Here is a 20146-nt window from a genome sequence, read left to right on the forward strand (position 1 = left end):
CACTATAATAGTATATATTTGTATTCTTTTCAGATCTTTTTGGCTTGTGCACCCACGAGCACAACTCACATGTTTCTAACATGGTTTTAAAAATCGGACCGGACTGGCTGGTTTAACCGGGAACCAGACTTTAATCCAGTCTAGTTATTATTAAAAATTGGAAATGAAGAAAGAAACCGAAAAATCAGAAAAATCGTCGGTTTAACCGAAAAACCAAAAACCGGTACAGTTAAACCGGTTTTAAGCTGCTTTGTTCATTAACACTTCAACCACTGTGATTCGGACCCAAAAAAAAATAAAAATAAATAAGAGATTTTGTTTCAGATTTAAGAAGAAGAGAGATTTTGACTTTGAAAATGCTATTAAGTCTAAAGCTGTGAAGCCTAAGATGCCCACATTCACACCAAAAATACAGATTTACTATTTATGACTTGACATAGTTGAAAAAGAACTGAGGAAACCCAAACCAAAGAGATGCAGCCACGCAGATACAATCTGTCCGCTTCAGTTTAAGAGCTTTTCTTGTTGCTCTTGTATTTTTTTTTTTTTTTGGCTGAATAAAAAGAAAGAGAAAAATCTTGCTGCTCTTGGAGACTTGCACATGCACTGATGCACATATATTGACGAGAGAGAGAGAGAGAGAGAGAGTATTGAAGGCAAAGAGATGAGAAATTAGAAAAAAAGTAAAAGAAGAAACTAGTACAGAACTTTTAATTAACCAAGGTGTGGATGTAAGATTTCAAAATATGTGGTAGGTGGAGTATCAATGTGTAAAGGACTAAAGGTAGGATATGTGGTGGAAAAGAAATGGGCAATGATATTGTCACTCACTGGTGACATTTTGTTATTTGAAAAATGAAAGAATAGCTAAAATAATTTTTGTATTGAGTTTGAGCTTGATTGTCTAATATATAAACAAAGAGAGGTGTTATATCTACAATATATTTACAACAAATTATAGGTGGTTAGTAGTTATTGATTCAAATTTGAATTTAATACTAAAATTACTTTTTTGACCTAAAAATAACAATTAGTAACAACTTGCCACTTAGAATTTGTTGTAAAAATATTGTGAAAATGTTATTTTAGAGGCAAAGGCCCAAAATCATATAATGGGCCTTGGGCCCCATACGGGAAGATCAGCCATGTCCGAGGAGAAGAATTGGGTGCCAAAAGGGCTCCCAGCCTAGTTCTCGTGGATGGGGAGACATTTAAAGGCGGTTTGAGGAGAAATGCCTCCTTGGACGTGATGAGTATGGCTCAAACATGCACTCTGTCTACTAGACGGACCCACCCCAAAGTACATTAGTAGCAGGGGTGAGTCCCACAGACCCGTAGGAAAGAAGGAAATGTAAGGTGTCTAAGGAGAGGTTGTTGCTACCGTATTAAATGCGTTACAGCTACTTTTCTAGCTGCATTAATGTGGAGAGGACCTGTGAACAGTGCTGCCTTGGCTACCACAACTCACAGAAGGCTGGAAGGGGGTGTCCAATGGGACAAGCACTCAAGTAAGAGTCCAGATAATCAACAAGTGTAAGGCCACGATGGCTTCAAGAAGACTATATAAGAAAGGGAGTCCCCATGAGGAAAGGGACGGAAAAAAGAAAGGAGAACAGAGGAACAATACAAACAACCGTAATCTTCGAACAGGGACCATCATACGTTCATTTCATCTCCTCGGACTGAGGATCTATGGATACTAACATGCATCACCTGTGTTCAATTGTAGTATAGCCCAATATTAACCACTATCTACTTCGCTAAGACCTAGTTCTATAGCCCACTCTCTACAAATTCATTGCTTCTAGGCTCCTTGGACCAAGACCCCATACCTATTGAGCTTGGACTCCAAATTGTGACCTTACAATTGGCGCCGTTTGTGGGAAGAACTTGTGCCTCAGCAAGTGCAACCGTTAAATATGGAAGGATCAGGCCCGCGCCAAACGGGGCCCGCAGACTCCCAACAGCAGGACAACTTTCTTAACCTCGAACGGAAAAAAGAAAGGAGAATAGAGGAACAGTACAAACAACCGTAATCTTCGAATAGGGACCAGCATACGTTCATTTCATCTCCTCGGACTGAGAATCTATGGATATTAACATGAATCACCTGTGTTGAATTGTAGTATAGCCCAATATTAACCACTGTCCACTTTGCTAAGACCTAGTTCTATAGCCCACTCTCTACAAATTCATTGCTTCTAGGCTCCTTGGACCGAGATCCCATACCTGTTGGGCTTGGACTCCAAATTGTGACCCTACAGTTATGGACATATCATTTCTTATAAATTAAAGTTAAGGTTTAATGTTTTATTGTTATTTAATTTAATCTTTTAGTTTAAATATTAGTTATAAAATTATTTATTTATATTTTATAATTATTAATTAATTATTTATGACATCATCGGTTTGACTATCGATCCGACTCCAGTCCGATCATAAAACCGAGAACCACTCTCTATTTTGGTTCTTTGACTGTACCGGTTTTTAAAACCATAGTATCTAATTCCAATCATGCTACTCCAATTATAGTTTTTTTTTTTTTTTTGATGGGGTCCAATTATAGTGTTTATTATAAATTTTTTTTTTTGGACCAGTGTTTATTATAAATTAGTGCGCATGCACACATGTTTCTAATTCCAATCATGCTACTCCAATCATAGTATTTCTTATACACTGTAACACTAGTGCGCGCATTCACACAAAAGTGTAATAACGCTGAAAAATCGTGGGTATAACTCACGACTTAAAAATGGAAACCGTGAATTAAAACTAACGCTTTCAGTGTTATTTAAGTGCATACAGTGTAATAGGTTTTACTTGGTCGCTATTTTTTCTTCCACAAAAAAAAGAAAAAATGGAAACCTGGTTCATCGTCCTTATCTCTCTCTGCATCTCAGCTCTCCTAAAACCACTTCTCAACCTTTTCATCAATGGCGACTCCAGGAATTTTTTTCAGGGTGTTCCTCAACAAGTATAAATTATACAATCTAATAAAGAGAAAAATTTGTTTCTCACCGTGGTCGAACCACCTTTTCCCCCTAGACCCCTAGGCACTTTGTACATGGGGAAGCCACAGTTACAAGACTTTTGGCTGTCAAATTTGTAATTTACTAATATAATTAGCCAAACTATTAATCTATTAACCAAACTACTAATATATAAGATATTCTATTCATCCCTAGCACAGAGTTGAAACTATTAATAGCATTACATGTATTATATATATATATTTTTTTTGGTTAAAAGGACATAGAAAAAACAAACTAGGAAGCCAAAATGGCTAGGTTCACGGCAGACAGCCTACATGTATTATATTTATATACATTCAAAGGCCTTCAAAAAGTAACGTTTATTTCATTAAAATATATATATATATATATATATATATATATTAAGGTTTGAAATGGTCCCCCCATCTTTCGGGGCGGATTCTCAAAAAAAAAAAAGGTTTGAAATGGTAGCAGGCATTCAACTTTTTTTTGAGAAAGTAGCCGGTATTAAACTAGTCTAAAACACGTTTTTCAAAACTAAAATACATGTCAAAGTAACATGAAAACAGGTGTGTGGCTGTGGAATTTTTTTGTTTAAGAAAATATAAAATATCTCATCTCTATCTCATCCCCACACAATAAGTAACACAAATACGTTGATCTCTTCGAAGCTGTCTTTCTCCGTCCTCTTTGTCTCTGTTTCTGTTCTTTTTTTTTTTTTTGAGGATCTCACCTCTTAGTCTCTCATACAACAAGTAGATTAGAGCACACATCTCTTCCTCTATAACCTTTCTTCCTAAGCAAACTGATCTATCAATGGTAGATCTAACATCTATCTAAGGTTTGAGCTTTTGGTGAAGATGAACTAGCCCAGACACCTTTTTAGTGATGATTTCTGTGTGAGGAACCATGAGAACCGTAAGGTTTGAGTTTTTTTTTTAGGGTGTTCTTAATTTTGATTGAAGGTGTTCCTAATTTTTTTTTAAGGGTAAACAAATAAAAAAAATTTAATTATTATATATAATTTTTTTTTTTTTTTTCAGGTCAGGGTGTTCCTGGGAACACCCTGACCTGAACGTGGCGTTGCCACTGCTTTTCATCAACAAGAAAAACAATAAGCTTCCTCCTGGACCCTTTACCATCCCAGTACTAAGCAGCTTCCTATGGATCCGCAAATCTTTCTCCGACCTCGAACCCATTCTCCGCAAACTCCATGCCAAGTACGGATCCATAGTCACCCTCAACATCGCTTTCCGCCCTGCTATCTTCATTGCCAACCGCTCTATCGCTCACAAAGCTCTCGTCCAAAACGGTGCCGTCTTTGCCGACCGGCCACAGGCTCCTCCGAGCAACATCAACTCCGCCTCGTACCGTCCCACGTGGCGCCTATTTCGCCGCAATCTCAGTTCTGAGATTCTTCATCCTTTGCGCTTGAAATCCTACTCTAACGCGCGCAACTGGGTCTATAATATCCTCTTCAATCGTCTTCATGACTCTGATCACTCCAAGTCCAGTGAAGGGCCAATCGTCGTTAAGGAACATTTCCAATACTCCATGTTTTGTTTGTTGGTTCTTATGTGTTTTGGTGACAAGCTTGGTGAGACTCAGATTAAAGAAATCGAAGATGTCCAGCGTCGCTTGCTTTTGGAGCTTCCTCGGTTTAATATACTTAATGTTTGTGGGAGTGTCGGGAAGATTATATTTCGTAAGCTTTGGCAAGAGTTGTTTGATCTTCGGAGAGACCAAGAAGCTGTACTAAGGCCTTTGATAGAAGCGAGAAGGAAAGTGAAGCAAGAAAGACAGAGCAAAGCGAAAGAAGACAAAGATGTTGATAATGACGATGAGATTGTGGTGTCGTATGTGGATACGTTGTTGGATTTGGAGCTACCAGGGGAGAAGCGGAAACTCCAGGATGGGGAAATGGTTAGTTTGTGCTCTGAGTTTCTCAACGCGGGTACAGATTCTACGTCGACTGCATTGGAGTGGATTATGGCGAATTTGGTGAAATACCCACAAATCCAAGAGAGGCTTTTTATGGAGATTAAAGGGGTTGTTGGTGATGGAGAGAAAATAGTAAAGGAGGAAGATTTGAAAAAGATGCCATATTTGAAAGCAGTGATTTTGGAAGGTTTAAGAAGACACCCACCTGGGCATTTTGTGTTGCCACATGCAGTGACTGAGGATGTGGTTTTGGATGGCTATTTGGTGCCAAAGAATGCTACTTTGAATTTCATGGTGGCAGAAATGGGGTGGGATCCAAAAGTGTGGGAGGATCCTATGGAGTTTAAGCCTGAGAGATTCTTGAGTGGCGGTGATGGTGGAGGAGAAGTGTTTGATATAACTGGAAGTAGAGAGATTAAGATGATGCCATTTGGTGTGGGGAGGAGGATTTGCCCTGGTTCTGGTTTGGCAATGCTGCATTTGGAGTATTTTGTGGCCAATTTGGTTTGGAATTTTGAGTGGAAAGCGGTGGAGGGTGATGATGTTGATTTGACAGAGAAGCAGGAGTTCACCATGGTGATGAAGAATCCTCTCAAGGCCCAATTATCTCTAAGGCTTTAAAGTTCCCTGCGTTTGCGTTTGGATTCGGCTGAAAGTTCCCTGCGTTTGCGTTTTGTCTGTTTTTTTTTTTTTTTTTTTTTTTTTTCACGCGTTTTGGAGCGTTTTGGGTGTTGCGGCTACTGTTCATGCACAATGAACAGTAACCGCAAACTTTGACTTTTCAAATTTTTTTGGACCAATCACAGCACATTGTGTACTGTTTACGGACCCATAAATTTCACTTTTCAGCAACTTTTTCATTAAAAATGGGTCCCACGATACTATTCACACATTTAAAAATTATTTTGCTACAGTGTTTTTCAGTTTTCAGTTTCAGTTTTCAGTTTTCAGCTGTATCCAAACGGACCCTTAGATAAGAGGCCAGTGTTTCTTTCGAAATAAAGTCTATCTCTGTATTTATTGAATTTTCAATAAAATGTTTCTATGCGATTTCATTTGAAGTACTAGTTTGGTAATCAGTACAGTATAGTGAATATACTTGAAACGAAATGGTAATGAATTTATGATTTTGGTGTTATTCTTGTTGCTGAGGGAGATTTGTTGTCAGTCATTTGAAGCTCTTCGTTCTTACGAGGGGGATATGTCAAGGTTGGTCATGTTTTCTATTTGGCTAAGAGTAAAGTGAGTTTGTTGCGTAAACTTCTTTTAGAGCATTCTCGTCAGCTCACTCATAAAAAATACCATTTTGACACTCCAAAATCTTACTTTATCATTTTAATACATCATTTTACAACATACCATTTATCAGATGTTCTATACTTCAATTCTATACATTAAAATAATATTTACAACACATTAAAATAATATTTGCTACACATTAAAATAATATATTAATTACTCTCTATCATCCTCATCCTCATTGTCGTCAACAACAGCACAACCCCCACTGCCGCAACAACGGCCACCAACAACCACTGCCGCAACAACACCGACAGCCACTACCGGCACAAACTCACATCCACCAACGCTACCTCAAAAAAAAAAAAAAACAAAAATACAACTAGAGAGATCGGCAAAAACCCACATTTACCAAACCAAACAAACCCACATCCCAAACCCACCACCGGCACAAACCCACATCCACATCCACCACCGGCACAAACCCACATCCACCGACACAAACCCACAAACCCAAGATCGGCGATTGCGAGATCTTTGAGTATGCTGTCTTGTGTGATTTTTAGTAAATCATGCGTTTATGCTTTGACTCCGTAATTTTTATGGTTTATAATGAACATACAGGGGAGTAGTTGTATAAAATTTCATGACAATTGGATGTGTTTGGACAGCCCGTTTGTATTTTACAAATGGGGCATATGCTGCTGGAATAGAACAGTGAACAGTAAGGGACATGCCTAATTTTGAGGATTTAATTCTAAAGTTAGGGTGAATGTTTTGAACTATAATTAAATATGCTCATCCTTTGGTATATTAGAATCATATATAAATTTTATGAATTGGTTTCTCTATGATTTAGTACATCATGTTGTCTGATGAATGCATTTTGTGTTTGTGGGAACCTCTTTGAGGTGGGATTAGGACTTCCTTGATTCTAAGAGATAGGCTTTGAGATGAATGTGAAGTTTATGAAAAGGAAATTATGGATAGTAATAAGCTTGATATTTGGTTTAGGTGATACCAATATCCAAGTCTAAGCTCCTTCGACTTTAGGCTCTCAGTTTCTCTGCTTTCAGGTAAGGGATAAGTTATATGGGCATTTGGTAAGTCATGAGGTTATTTTAAAGTATATTATGCATTAAAATGTTTTTGATTAGAGATATGGCATGTAATCATTATTCTGACAAAGATATGTTCGTGAGCTTTCGAAAAACTTAAGTAAGTAAATGATTTAAGCATATTAATGCTATTACTGATTTCATGAACATGATGTTTAAAGAAAAGAATGGAAATGTTATTATCATGAAATGTCATGCAAAACAAGAAATTTCAGTATGATGTAAAGTATAAAATGTTTTCGGGTTATGTCCTCTGGTGATCTGAACTCTACTAGTAGGGGTTAATTACTAGCTTTCCATGGAAAACGTTATATGATTGGCCATTAAGTGGGACTGGCTCTGCTGTACCCGCCCCTTGTTATTTACGGCCAACTTGTGGGGGAAGCCAACCTACCCCCATGGTTGGAAGATATGTATTATGATGTAATCCCGGGAATACTTGGCATTGTGAGGAATGCTGGATGCCTAGCATCGTGGTGCTAGAAGCCTCCCAAATAAGTACAGACTTATCAGATACCGGCTAACCAATAAGTTATTTATGAACAGCTATGTTATGTTATTAATCATAAGAGAATTATTTTGTTTAAATGCATTGTGAAAAGTGAAAACTCTCATGGCAAGAAGAAGTTTCTAATGAAAAGAAAAGCTGTTCATTAAAGATAAAAGTTTCTAAAGTTCTGTTATGCTATAAAGGTAATAGTTTTCAAAAAGTTAAGTTGGTTTTTGTTAATATCAGGTTTAGGCTTGATATTAGCATGCCGGTCATGGTCACAAATCCGGGTACCGGGTTTGGGGCGTGACAAAACCCATGAAATAAATGCTGAATATTTTCTCCAACAACCTGACATCATCCAGCTGACCTCATCTACTTCAGCCCCTACCAATAGCTATCTTGTGACAGCTATGACAGCCTTTTTTGATAGCTGGGACAACTTTTTCAGAACAGCTGTGATAGCTAACCCAACAACCTTGAAATTACATATTTTCCTTATTTGGCTAAAAACCAAAACCAACCAAAGAGACTATCTTTTTCTTATTAAAATCATTTCCTTTTTTCGTTGGTCTTTCCTCTAATTGATATTACCCTAAATAGCAATAACATATCATTTTAGGCCAAATCCTAGGATGGATTTTCTGAAGATTTATTATTGATTAGGATAGATTTTGGCTGAGATTCTTTGCTAAATACCCCCTTAAACTTAGCTATAAATAGAATCTCTCATCAACACACCAAAGCACACCAATGGAGAAGAACAACTCTTTCGTAAACTTCTCTATTCTCTCCCCCTCTAATTATCTTCTTAAGCTCTTAATGAAGTTTTGAGCTTCTAAGTTTTTAGTTTTCAAATTATGAACTAAACTCTTCAGTCCTTAGCTCATAATTGCACTTCATAAGCCTTTAGCCATTCTCCAGCAGAAAATCCCAGCAACATTGCTAAACACACTATAACACTATTACTCCTCTTATACTCATGCTCTCACTCTTCAGATTCATAAAATACATCTTGTTGCCCATATCTCTAAACATCTCTTTCTCCGTTTCTCTTACACAATCCCATACACACTTACTACACCATTACATATAACACACCACAACTCTTCTAAACTCCACTCTCATACTCTTTCACTCTGAAATTCTACTATTTTGCTACCTGTAAACACATCTTAATACTCTTCACCTCTCTTATAAAAGTCATTCTCACGGAAGACTTAAACTTCTAATACTAAAGCCCTTCTCCTAGAAGGCACTAAGATCTCATATCAAAGCCTTTTTCCTAGAAGGCACAAATACTTCTTACAAAAGCCCTTTTCATGGAAGGCAATACCATTCATAACTTCACAATATCTAAAAGAGTATTATCAAACTTAACCAACCACTACACATAGTTGGACATATTCTCTCTCCCTCCAGTTGCACCCATTTTCCCCCTTCAATCTTGAAGTTATCATGGAAAACTACTTTTCCACCGTTGGAGTTATCTTGCTGGAATACTATCAACTGATTGACACTACAAAACTGGAGCTACAAACCATACAAAGATAAGTCACTATGTTTTCATATCTCTAAATTCACATTTAAATACATATTACTTTAATGACTATTACAACCATTAATCAAAGCCATTATATCAAACACATATTATTTATTTATTCAATCATTATCATGGTTCTTAGACTTTAGGTTTCACCTATTTTGTAGGCCTAAAAATACGCCGGTAGCTATTGAACTATGTGGCCCAATGTTGAGTTCTGGATGCAAATCCCCAAACATATTCGGGTCTAGCAAGGTCACCCCTCTAACGGACAACATGTGGCCGAGCAATGAAAAAAGGCCTCCGAACAACTGTCAATGTAATTGTAGATTAAAAAATGCTTAAAACATTGTATATATTTATAAGGAGTGTACAATATTATACATATTTTTATAAAAGTATATAATGTTGTAAGCATTTATTTAAACTACAATGTAAATCTTATCTTGATAGTATATTGTAAACAAATAATTGTTCTTTTTCTTTTTATTATATTATTTTGTTTAACAATTAATAATATTGCATTGATTTTTGAACACTATAATAGAAGTTGTCATATGAAAAATACATTTGAAAGATGGTCTTTGTGGTTGCACGATTTTCCTGGCCCAACTGCTGTTGATCAGGCCTTGGCTCAAAGCACAACCCACAATAAATACTTGTAGAGAATGGGTTAAAGAACTTGACCTCAGTGAAACTAACAAGTCTAATGCATGTAATGTGCTATTTGCAGAAGGAAATAAGAACGTAAAGAAGGATTCCTCAAGTCTGATTTTATTTCTCTTGTTCCCCTTACAAATCTCCCGTCCCTTCTTTGAGGGATTTCACTACATTATATATTTCTCTCCTTTTCATCCCAGCCTTACACCTGTTAGTCATCCCAGCATCCACTCGAGCACCTGTCCCATCAGACGCCCTCATCAGACCCTTTGTGAGTTGCAGAGGCCAAGGCGGTACTGTTCAGGAGTCTTTTCCTCATTAATGCGGCCAAGAGGGTGGTTGGGGCGCAATTAATGTGGTGGTAGCCTTCCGTGAGATATTTTGAATTTAATTCGTTTTATATGTTGGGGAAGGTGAGCTGAAATGGCTGAGCAGAGTTTCTTGTCTGGGCTTCGTGATGTCCGAGGAGGAGTTACTCCTCGGACAGGTTTCCTTGACGCTATTGGGGTTGAATAGCGCTTCATATGAGTCTTTTCGTTGGACAGGACGCTCCTCGGACGGGCCTGAGCTTGGAATAGCCCATCATTTTTGGGCCGGGCCCCACAATAGCCCCTCAAAACTGCGGTTTTAACCTCCCTCCGAGGAGAAAAGCGGGGTTTTGATATTTGTGAGTGGAGGGAAATAAGGAGATCGTGGGGCGCGCGTGCGGACCGTTACTTTTGACGCGCCACAATTTACGAGACGTGGTCATTAACTTCTGGAGGCGTTATGTTCCCTTCATCCAACGGCTTGGCGTGAATCGAACGGCCATCGTTTCTTTCTCGTATTTTTAGGCAGGGATGATCTTTTCTCTCTCCTCCCTGCTATATAAGACGTCAGCGGGGCTCAGTTTCTTTTTTCATCTGCATTTCACAAACCCCAGAAGGCTCCAGAGAACTCCAGAGATATACGAACACTTGCGTCCGTTACGCCGCCGTAGCCGTTCTTGTGAAGCGCTTCGTCCAAGAGAGATTCCCAGGCGTCCCCTTGAGCGTCTTGTGAAGGTACCAGTACATTTCGCCTTTCTCTCCGTTTCAATTTCTTCCTCGGACTCTACTTTTCTTTCCAGTCTTTACTTTCATTTCCTCAGTTCAGTTCAGATGGGTAGATTCGAAAAATTAGTAAAAACTCCTACCGCTATGGAAGCCTTTAGGGCTAAATACCACATTCCCCCGAGGGTTGGGCTGCGGCACTGTCCTCTTGAAGGAATATTGACCGATAGAGTTGAGGGAGAAGTCGTTATCCCCATGATTGCTTTCATAGAGGGAGGGATGACGCTTCCCATGCGCAGGATCACAAGGGAATACCTGTTCAACCATAGGTTGACGCCGTATCAGTGTGCCCCAAATATGTTCAAGATACTAGGCTGTGTAGATGTCTTAAGCGAGCGGATGAATCTAAACCTCACTTGGCATGATGTGGCTTATTTGTACGAATGCCACCGCCTTGGGGATGATGGGTATTATCTTAAATCCCGGAACGAGGTCGTTAGGTTGATCTCTTGTCTTCCAGTTTCCAATAAGACCGTGAAGGATGACTTCCTCATTGCTTCTGGGGAGTGGTTCGAAGGTATTCACTGTCCAACTCGGGCGGGAAACCCAGGTGCGGCGCTTTTAGGATTGATCCTTTTTGGGGAGAGGATTTAGTGTTGAGGGGTTGTTTTTCTAGCTTTCTTTGTAATTGGAAAATTTCATGATCTGACCTCACTTTTCTTGGTTGTTTGCAGACAAAATTCACGTCGCTCCTCGGATAGACCTTACGAATGTGCCAGCGCTGAATTATCTTCTCAGGTCGGAGATTTACGTTACCGAGGACAGACAGTTGCGTGCGGCTCATCTGGTTTTGGGCTATCAACCTCTGAGCAGGGCTTTCCAGGCAATTGGTCACGCTATAAGGGCGGGCAGTCCGAGGTTGGCTAGGATTGACGTGTCCCGAAACGGGTTCCTAGCTCCACACGATCTGCCACTAGTAGTGCTGCCTGGGGTCAGGAATCCTTACTTAGCGGAGCAGCCTCCTCCGGTAAATGAGCCTGGCGCGGCTGCTCGGATTGAAGAAGAAAATGAATCTTCCCGTCTTTCTCTTGAGGCAGAAATAGACGAGTTTTACTTCGAGGAGGAAATTCAGCAAAATCCTTTAGGGGAGTCTTCCAATCCTGAAGCCGAGCAGGACCGACATTCTGCAGTTGGTGTTCCCTCAATCGTTATCTGCTCGGATGATACCTCAGACGAAGAGGCTGAGCCCATGGCAGGAAAAGGGAAGTCCTTGAAGGAGTTGATGTCCTCCAGGGGGAAAGGTCAGTCACCAAAGGGTCAATCTTCGAAGGGGCCAACTCCATCTCAGGCCAAGACCCTTCCTCTGGTGGTCCCCCAGGGTGTCTCGGATCCTGGCCTTAAGGTTAATCCTGACCTGAAGAAGAAGAGGCCGGTAGACACGCCTGAGGAAGGCGAGGTGGCTGTCCAGCCGGCCAAACAGCAGAAAACCACACGGGCGCCAAGGAGCAGAAGGGGCACCTCCTCGGACAGCAGGGATGAGGGGAACCTTGCTGAAGTGCGCACTTCCCCTCGTCCATGGGACCCAAAGCTGGAGCTGGATGGGCTCGCCATTCCTTACACCGCTTCGGTCCGAGAGTACAATCGTGGCCGGGCGGGGTACGTGGCGGAGGCCTTAGAGCAGCCCTTACTTCTTCCTCGGGACATGGAGGCCTACAGGCGGTGCACTCAGTCCGAGCTCTTCCTGTCCCTTAAAAGGGATCTCGCGCTGGTAAGTAATCCTTCTACTGCTTTGTCCATTTACTTGCTCCTGTTAGATTATATATTTTTCTTTTAAGGACATTCTTGTTTTGTCTGTAGATTACTCAGCAGGTCTTTGTGGCTGAGGAGTTTTGCCGTAACAGCCGCAATCTGGCTGAGGCTGAGACCCAGGCTCGGACAGAGGTGGAGAAAGCCTTGGGGTCCCTCAAGCATGATCACACTAAACTCACGGCGGAGTTCAAGGATTCGGAGAACCGACGTAAAAGTGCAGAGGCTGGCTTGAAGAGCGCCGAGGATCAGGCGGAGGATCAGCGCAAACAACTGTACACGGCTCAGCTTGACCTTAACACCGAGAGGCAGGCAGTGCAGGACCTCAAAACTGCCCTGCAGAAGGTGGAGGGCGAGCTGAAGCTGGCAAGGGAGGAGGCCCAGCTGATCCGAGAGGCCACAGAGGCTGAGAAGAATGCTGCTCGACAGCTCGGGGCCGAAGAGACTGAGGCCAGGCTGTCCGAGGAGATCCCTGAGGTGTGCAGGGAGTACTGCGACATTTCATGGGCTCATGCTCTCGATGCTGTAGGAGTTCTTGCGGATTCGGCACTAAGATTGCCCGAGAGCATCTTCTATCCTCCGGAGATCCGAGTTAGACCTGATGAAGCCCAAGTCGCTTCGGAGCAAGACCTGGCGGTGCCTGATGCCGCCCTTGTGCCTGATGTGGCTAAGGATCCTGCCACAGACTCTACCGTTGAGGTTCCTCCTCCTCAGCCCGAGCAGAAAGAAGATCCTCCCGCTGAAGCTTAGCCTTATAGGTTTTTTTTTATATGAGAGTTGTCTTGTTTTTTCATTCTTTTGTAAGGACCTCTCTTTTTAATGTACTCGGAATGTTAATATGAAATGTTCGTTTTGTTTGTTAAAAATGTATGTCAATAGCGTTTAAACCTTTGTAACGAGGTAGATACAGGCAAATGGTAAAAATGAAAATGGGTTTTTGGGTTGCTCATTTGAGGGTCGCGATGATGCTAGACTGTGCGCATGTATTAAAAGTGATTTACTTTAAATAATGATCTTCCAATCTATCACAAGTAATAATCTCCCCAAAAGTCTACATTCCGAGGAGCCAGGCAGGACTTAGGTTCTGCTTAAAACTATGACTTGTCATGAGTAATAATTTCCCCTAGAGTCTGTGGTCCGAGGAGCCATGCAGGACTTAGGTTCTGTTTAAAACTATGAGCTGTCATGAGTAATAACTTCCCCAAAAGTCTGTGGTCCGAGGAGCCATGCAGGACTTTGGTTTTGTTTAAAACTTATAAATAGTTGGCTTAAGTAACAATTTCCCCCAAGTCTGTGGTCCGAGGAGCCATGCAGGACTTGGGTTCTGTTTAAAACTTATAAATAACCGTAATGTAGACTGGCAAGCGGAAAATAGTCATGAAAGAGAACGTACGCTAAGCCATTCTTATTAATAATAATACCTCCTGAGGTTATTTACATTCCATGGTCGGGGTACAGTTTTTTCATCCAAATCTTCTAGGTAGTAGGCGCCTATTCCGGCCACGGATGTGACACGGTATGGTCCCTCCCAATTGGGCCCCAGCTTGCCCCAAGAGGGGTTCTTTGCGCTGCCAAGAATCTTCCTCATCACGAGATCACCTGGACCCAGAGGCCGCAGTTTGACGTTAGCATCATACCCTTGTCTTAACTTCTGGTGATAATAGGCCATGTGAATCGTGGCCTTTTCCCTTCTTTCCTCGGCTAGGTCCAGACTTCTTCCTAGCAATTCATCGTTATCACTTGGGGTAAACGAGCTAGACCTCAACGTTGGGAAATTGTTCTCGATCGGGAGTACAGCCTCAGCCCCGTAAGTCATTGAGAAGGGGGTCTCACCGGTGGAACGCCGCGGCATTGTCCGATAGGTCCATAAGACGTGTGGTAGTTCTTCTACCCATCTCCCCTTTGACTCATCCAATCTTTTTTTCAATCCGTTCACTATGACCTTGTTTACGGCCTCGACTTGCCCATTCCCTTGGGGGTATGCGGGAGTGGAATATCGATTAATGATCCCAAACTCACGGCAATACTCCCTAAAATTCTTGCTGTCAAACTGAAGACCATTGTCGGAGATGAGTGTTCTCGGAATTCCGAAGCGGGTGATAATGTTCTTCCAGATGAATTTCTGGGCGTCCACGTCCCTGATGTTGGCCAAAGGCTCAGCCTCCACCCATTTAGTAAAGTAATCGGTTCCGACTATTATGTATCGCCTGTTTCCCGCAGCTTTGGGGAAAGGTCCGACAATATCAAGACCCCACTGCGCGAACGGCCACGGACTGGAGAGTGGGTTGAGAACCCCTCCGGGTTGGTGGATATTCGGCGCAAATCTTTGGCACTGATCGCACTTCTTGGCATATTCCTGGGCCTGTCTCTGCATGTTCGGCCACCAGTATCCTTGAGTGAGTGCCCTATGTGCCAGTGATCTTCCTCCGGTGTGACTTCCACATACTCCCTCATGCAACTCTTCAAGAAGAGACTCGGACTCTTCTGGATGTACGCAGAGCAGGTACGGTCCAGAGTAGGAACGCCGATAAAGTTTGCGGTCCTCCGATAGCCAAAAACGAGGAGCATTTCTACGTATCTTCTCGGCTTCTAGTCTTTCTTCCGGTAGGATCTCATCTTGGAGGAAATTCCTTAGGGGGTCCATCCAACTGGGGCTCTGTCTTATCTGATGGACTTGGGTCGGGTTTCCACTGATGGGACTGGCCCTAACCAGATCTTCGACTAGGATCACTCGTGGCAAATTACGTGCCGAGGATGTGGCAAGAGTGGCCAGTGAGTCTGCATGAATGTTTACGCTCCTGGAGATGTGCGTTAGACTGAAGGATTCAAAGCTCTCCTGTAGCCGTTTGACTTGTCCCAGATACTCTTGCATCCTAGTATCTCGAGCTTCCAGCTCTCCCATCACTTGTCCGACCACCAATCTGGAGTCCGAGAAGGCTTCTATTACTCTTCCACCCAGCCTTTGAATCATTGCCATTCCTTGAAGTAAGGCTTCGTATTCGGCTTCATTGTTCGTAGCCGAGAATCCGAGTCTTAATGACTTTTCAATGACCGCGCCGTCTGGCGATATTAAAACTATCCCAACTCCTGATCCTCTCTGGTTGGCCGCACCATCCACGTAGACCTTCCAATGCATGGTTTTCCCGGCTGAAATCGCGCCGACCAGTTTTCCGCACAGGTCTTTCTTCTCGGTCACCGTTTCTATAGAGGGCTCAGCGAACTCTGCTACCAAGTCCGCGAGGACCTGTCCTTTGACGGAGGGTCTGGGCATATATTTAATATCAAAAGCCCCCAGAAGAGCACTCCACATGGCGATCCTTCCTGTGTAGTCAGCACTTCGAAGCACGGCTCGAAGTGGAAGCTGAGTCAGGACGATGACTGTGTGCGCCTGGAAGTAATGAGGAAGCTTCCGGGTTGCATGCACTATCGCCAAAATTGCCTTCTCTAAGGGTAGGTATCGCACCTCGGCCTCATGTAGTGACTTGCTCACATAGTACACCGGTCGCTGCACCCCATTATCATCCCGTATTAGTACCAGGCTTACGGCGTGGGGAGCTACGGCGATGTATGCAAACAGCACCTCGTCTGCTTCCGGACTGGACATGATGGGTGGTCGGGACAGGTAGTCCTTAAGCTGCTGGAAAGCCTGAACGCAATCCTCCGACCATTTAAACTCTTTCCACTTGTTTATCAGGAGGTAAAAAGGCCGACATCGATCCGCCGATCGTGATATGAACCGGCTTAATGCCGCAATCATGCCAGTGAGCTTCTGCACTTCTTTCGGGTTCCGAGGAGTCTGTAGACTGTTAATGGCCTTGATTTGGTCTGGACTTACTTCTATCCCTCTATGGGTGACCATGTACCCTAGGAATTTCCCAGACCCGACCCCGAATGAACATTTGGAGGCATTCAGCCGTAACCGGTGCTCCCTTAAGATGGCGAAGACTGTTCCCAGGTCTTGCACGTGCTCGGACACCCTTTTACTCTTCACGACCATATCGTCTATATACACCTCAATAATCTTGCCCAGTTGCGGCTCGAACATCCGAGTCATCATCCTTTGGTAGGTTGAGCCCGCGTTCTTTAGCCCGAATGGCATCACCTTATAATGATAATTTCCGATGGGCGTCATGAAAGCCGTTTTCTCTTGGTCCTCCAGTGCAAGGGGTATCTGGTGATAGCCCTGGAAGGCGTCCAGGAAGCTCATTCGAGGGTGTCCCACGGTTGCATCCACCAATCGATCAATTTTAGGTAGGGGGAATGGGTCCTTGGGGCATGCCTTGTTCAGGTCTGTGAAGTCCACGCAGACCCTCCACTTCCCCGTCTTTTTCTTCACCACCACTGTGTTCGCCAACCATTCAGGATAAAAGACCTCTTTGATAGCCCCTGCTCTTTTCAACTTGGCCACTTCGTCTCTTACGGCACCAGCGTGCTCCTTTGAAGGGCGTCGGGGTGGTTGCTTCCTCGGAGTGGAGGAGGGGTTGACGTTCAGGTGGTGGCAGATGAGGTTGGGATCAACTCCAGGGGCATCGTAGGCGTCCCAAGCGAATACGTCGACATTTTCTCTGAGAAATCTGACCAGTTCCTCCTTTTCCTGAGAGGGCAATTCAGAGCCAACCTGAAAGAACTTCTCCGGGTCACTGCTGACAGCAACCTTATCTAAACCTTCACACCTTATCTCCTCGGCCAGCATCTCGTCTTGCTTTGCCGAGGAGGTTGGTTGCTATAAGCTCTTTGGGGCCGAGGTCTCGATCAAGGGCCGATGTAAAATGGCGGCCACCACACACTTCCTGGCCACGGCCTGATCTCCTCGGATCTCTTCCACTCGTCCTCTGGATAGGTATTTCACTTTCTGGTGAAGTGTGGAGGTCACGGCCTCTAGGCTGTGGATCCACGGCCTTGCGACTATTGCGGTGTAGGGTGAATAAGCGTCGACCACGATGAAATTCACTTCCCCCACTTCCGCCCCAGTCTGTATGGGCAGTCGGATTTGCCCCTTTGGCGTTACAAGCTTCCCCTCGAAGCTAAGGAGGGGGGAGTCATAAGCTGTCAAGTCTTCTGGCTTCAGATTCAGCCCCTTGTATAGGTCGGGGTACATTATCTCCACTGCACTTCCAGAGTCTACTAATACCCTTTTCACATCGAAACCCCCAATCCGCAAGGTGACCACCAAGGCGTCATCGTGAGGTTGAATTGTTCCTTCCTTATCCTCATCCGAGAATCCCAGTATCAAAGAATTTCCCTTTTTTATCCTTTTGGGTTCCCTTTGTCTGCCCTCGGAGGGAAGGTGGTCCACGGCCAATACCCTGGGGATGGGTGGCCCAGTTCTTCCTGGTGCAGCGAGGATGACATGTATCGTCCCGGTGGGGGGTCTTAAAGACACGTCCCTTCGAGGCTCTTGTGTCGCTTGGCCGGGATGGCCGCTCGATGGGTGCAGCAGGTGACGTAGCCTTCCTTCTCGGACCAATTGATCCAAGTGATTCCACAAATTCCTGCAATCCTCAGTAGTATGCCCGTGGTCCTGATGATATTGGCAATACAAGTTCTGATTACGATTGGCAGGGTTTCCAGCCATCTTTCCCGGCCATCTGAAATAGGGTTCATCCCTTACTTTCTCCAGTACTTGTTGTACCGGCTCTCTGAATATGGCATTCACTGTTTGTGGGGTGCTCTGCCCAGTCTGTCGCTGAAAATCTCTCCTCGGCTGACCAGGATTGTGACGTTCTGTCCTGAAATCATTTGCTTTAGGGGGGACAACCTTCTCCTTCCCCTTCCCTTGCAGCTGATCCTCCTCCACCCTTTTGTACTTGTCGATCCTGTCCATTAGCTGTTGGACATCAGTAACTGGCTTTCCGGTGAGGGATTTCCTCAAGCCATGCCAGGTAGGGAGGCCGCTTTTGAACGTGCTGATAGCAACGTTATCATGGTTGTCGTCTAAATCGTTATACACTTCCCAATACCTATCCGAGTATGCTTTCAGAGTTTCTCCTTCGTGCATGGACAAGGACAGAAGCGAACTGAGCGGTCGAGGGACTCTGGTGTTTGTAATAAAACGGGAGCAAAAAGCTTGAGTGAGCTGCTTGTAGGAGCCTACTGAGTTTGTCCTCAGGCTGTTGAACCACCTCATTGCTATCGATCCCAAGCTGGATGGGAAGATCTTGCACATTAGGGCTTCGTTTTGCGAATAGATCGCCATTTTCTGATTGAACTGACTCACGTGTTCTACCGGGTCTGTTCTGCCGGTATAGATGACGAATACCGGTTGGTTGAAGCGTCTTGGCAGCTTAGCCCCTTCGATTTTGCTCGTGAAGGGCGACCTTGAGAGCTGATCCAACGCCTTCTTCATGGCATCACTCCCCGAGCCTTTGCTGGATGGGCTCTCATACTTCCGTACTGGGCGTGGTTCCTTTACGTAAGAAAAGGTCTCGCTTGGGGGGGTCCTTGACCTTCGTCTGTAACTCATGTCCTCCGCATTAGAAGACTCGCCTGAGTCAGAAGGAGATCGTCTTCGTTGTACACGTCGTAGCTTCCTTTTCAGGTCATCTATCTCTCGCTGCAGGGCCTGGTGACTATTTCGCCTCTGAGACACGTGGCTTCCTATCTCTGTGTGACTCTGACTGGTCCGGGTGATATGCACACTCCCCTCATGATTCCCCCTGCCGCCCGGGTGGGTTGGGTTATTTTGCCTCTGGGACTCGGCGGGTTGTGTTCGTTGGGAGTTAGCTTGGTGAGGATCCTCCTGGTGTGGATCTAGTTCTTCCATGCTCGACTGTTGCACTAGCTGATGCCCTAGCTCTCCCCACAGACGGCGCCAATTGTGGTTGCACGATTTTCCTGGCCCAACTGCTGTTGATCAGGCCTTGGCTCAAAGCACAACCCACAATAAATACTTGTAGAGAATGGGTTAAAGAACTTGGCCTCAGTGAAACTAACAAGTCTAATGCATGTAATGTGCTATTTGCAGAAGGAAATAAGAACGTAAAGAAGGATTCCTCAAGTCTGATTTTATTTCTCTTGTTCCCCTTACAAATCTCCCGTCCCTTCTTTGAGGGATTTCACTACATTATATATTTCTCTCCTTTTCATCCCAGCCTTACACCTGTTAGTCATCCCAGCATCCACTCGAGCACCTGTCCCATCAGATGCCCTCATCAGACCCTTTGTGAGTTGCAGAGGCCAAGGCGGTACTGTTCAGGAGTCTTTTCCTCATTAATGCGGCCAAGAGGGTGGTTGGGGCGCAATTAATGTGGTGGTAGCCTTCCGTGAGATATTTTGAATTTAATTCGTTTTATATGTTGGGGAAGGTGAGCTGAAATGGCTGAGCA

At 43.7% G+C, this 20146-nt stretch overlaps 1 protein-coding gene across 2 annotated transcripts in view; it reads left to right on the forward strand.

Annotated features, from left to right (window-relative positions):
* Positions 1–2774: 2774 nt before the first annotated feature.
* Positions 2775–20146, forward strand: part of LOC126699433 (cytochrome P450 89A2-like) — a 32733-nt gene continuing 15361 nt past the window's right edge. Inside the window, exons 1-2 of one of the 2 annotated variants that reach the window (XM_050397263.1) lie at positions 2798–2923; positions 4086–4181. In XM_050397263.1, the coding sequence (XP_050253220.1) occupies positions 2858–2923; positions 4086–4181 (162 nt within the window). In that variant the 5' untranslated portion in view covers positions 2798–2857. Of the gene's footprint in view, positions 2924–4085; positions 4182–20146 lie in introns of both variants that reach the window. The other variant, XM_050397262.1, reaches the window with a different exon arrangement.

The sequence above is a fragment of the Quercus robur genome, chromosome 9 (genome assembly GCF_932294415.1).
Source record: "Quercus robur chromosome 9, dhQueRobu3.1, whole genome shotgun sequence".
Classification (NCBI taxonomy): Eukaryota; Viridiplantae; Streptophyta; class Magnoliopsida; order Fagales; family Fagaceae; genus Quercus; species Quercus robur.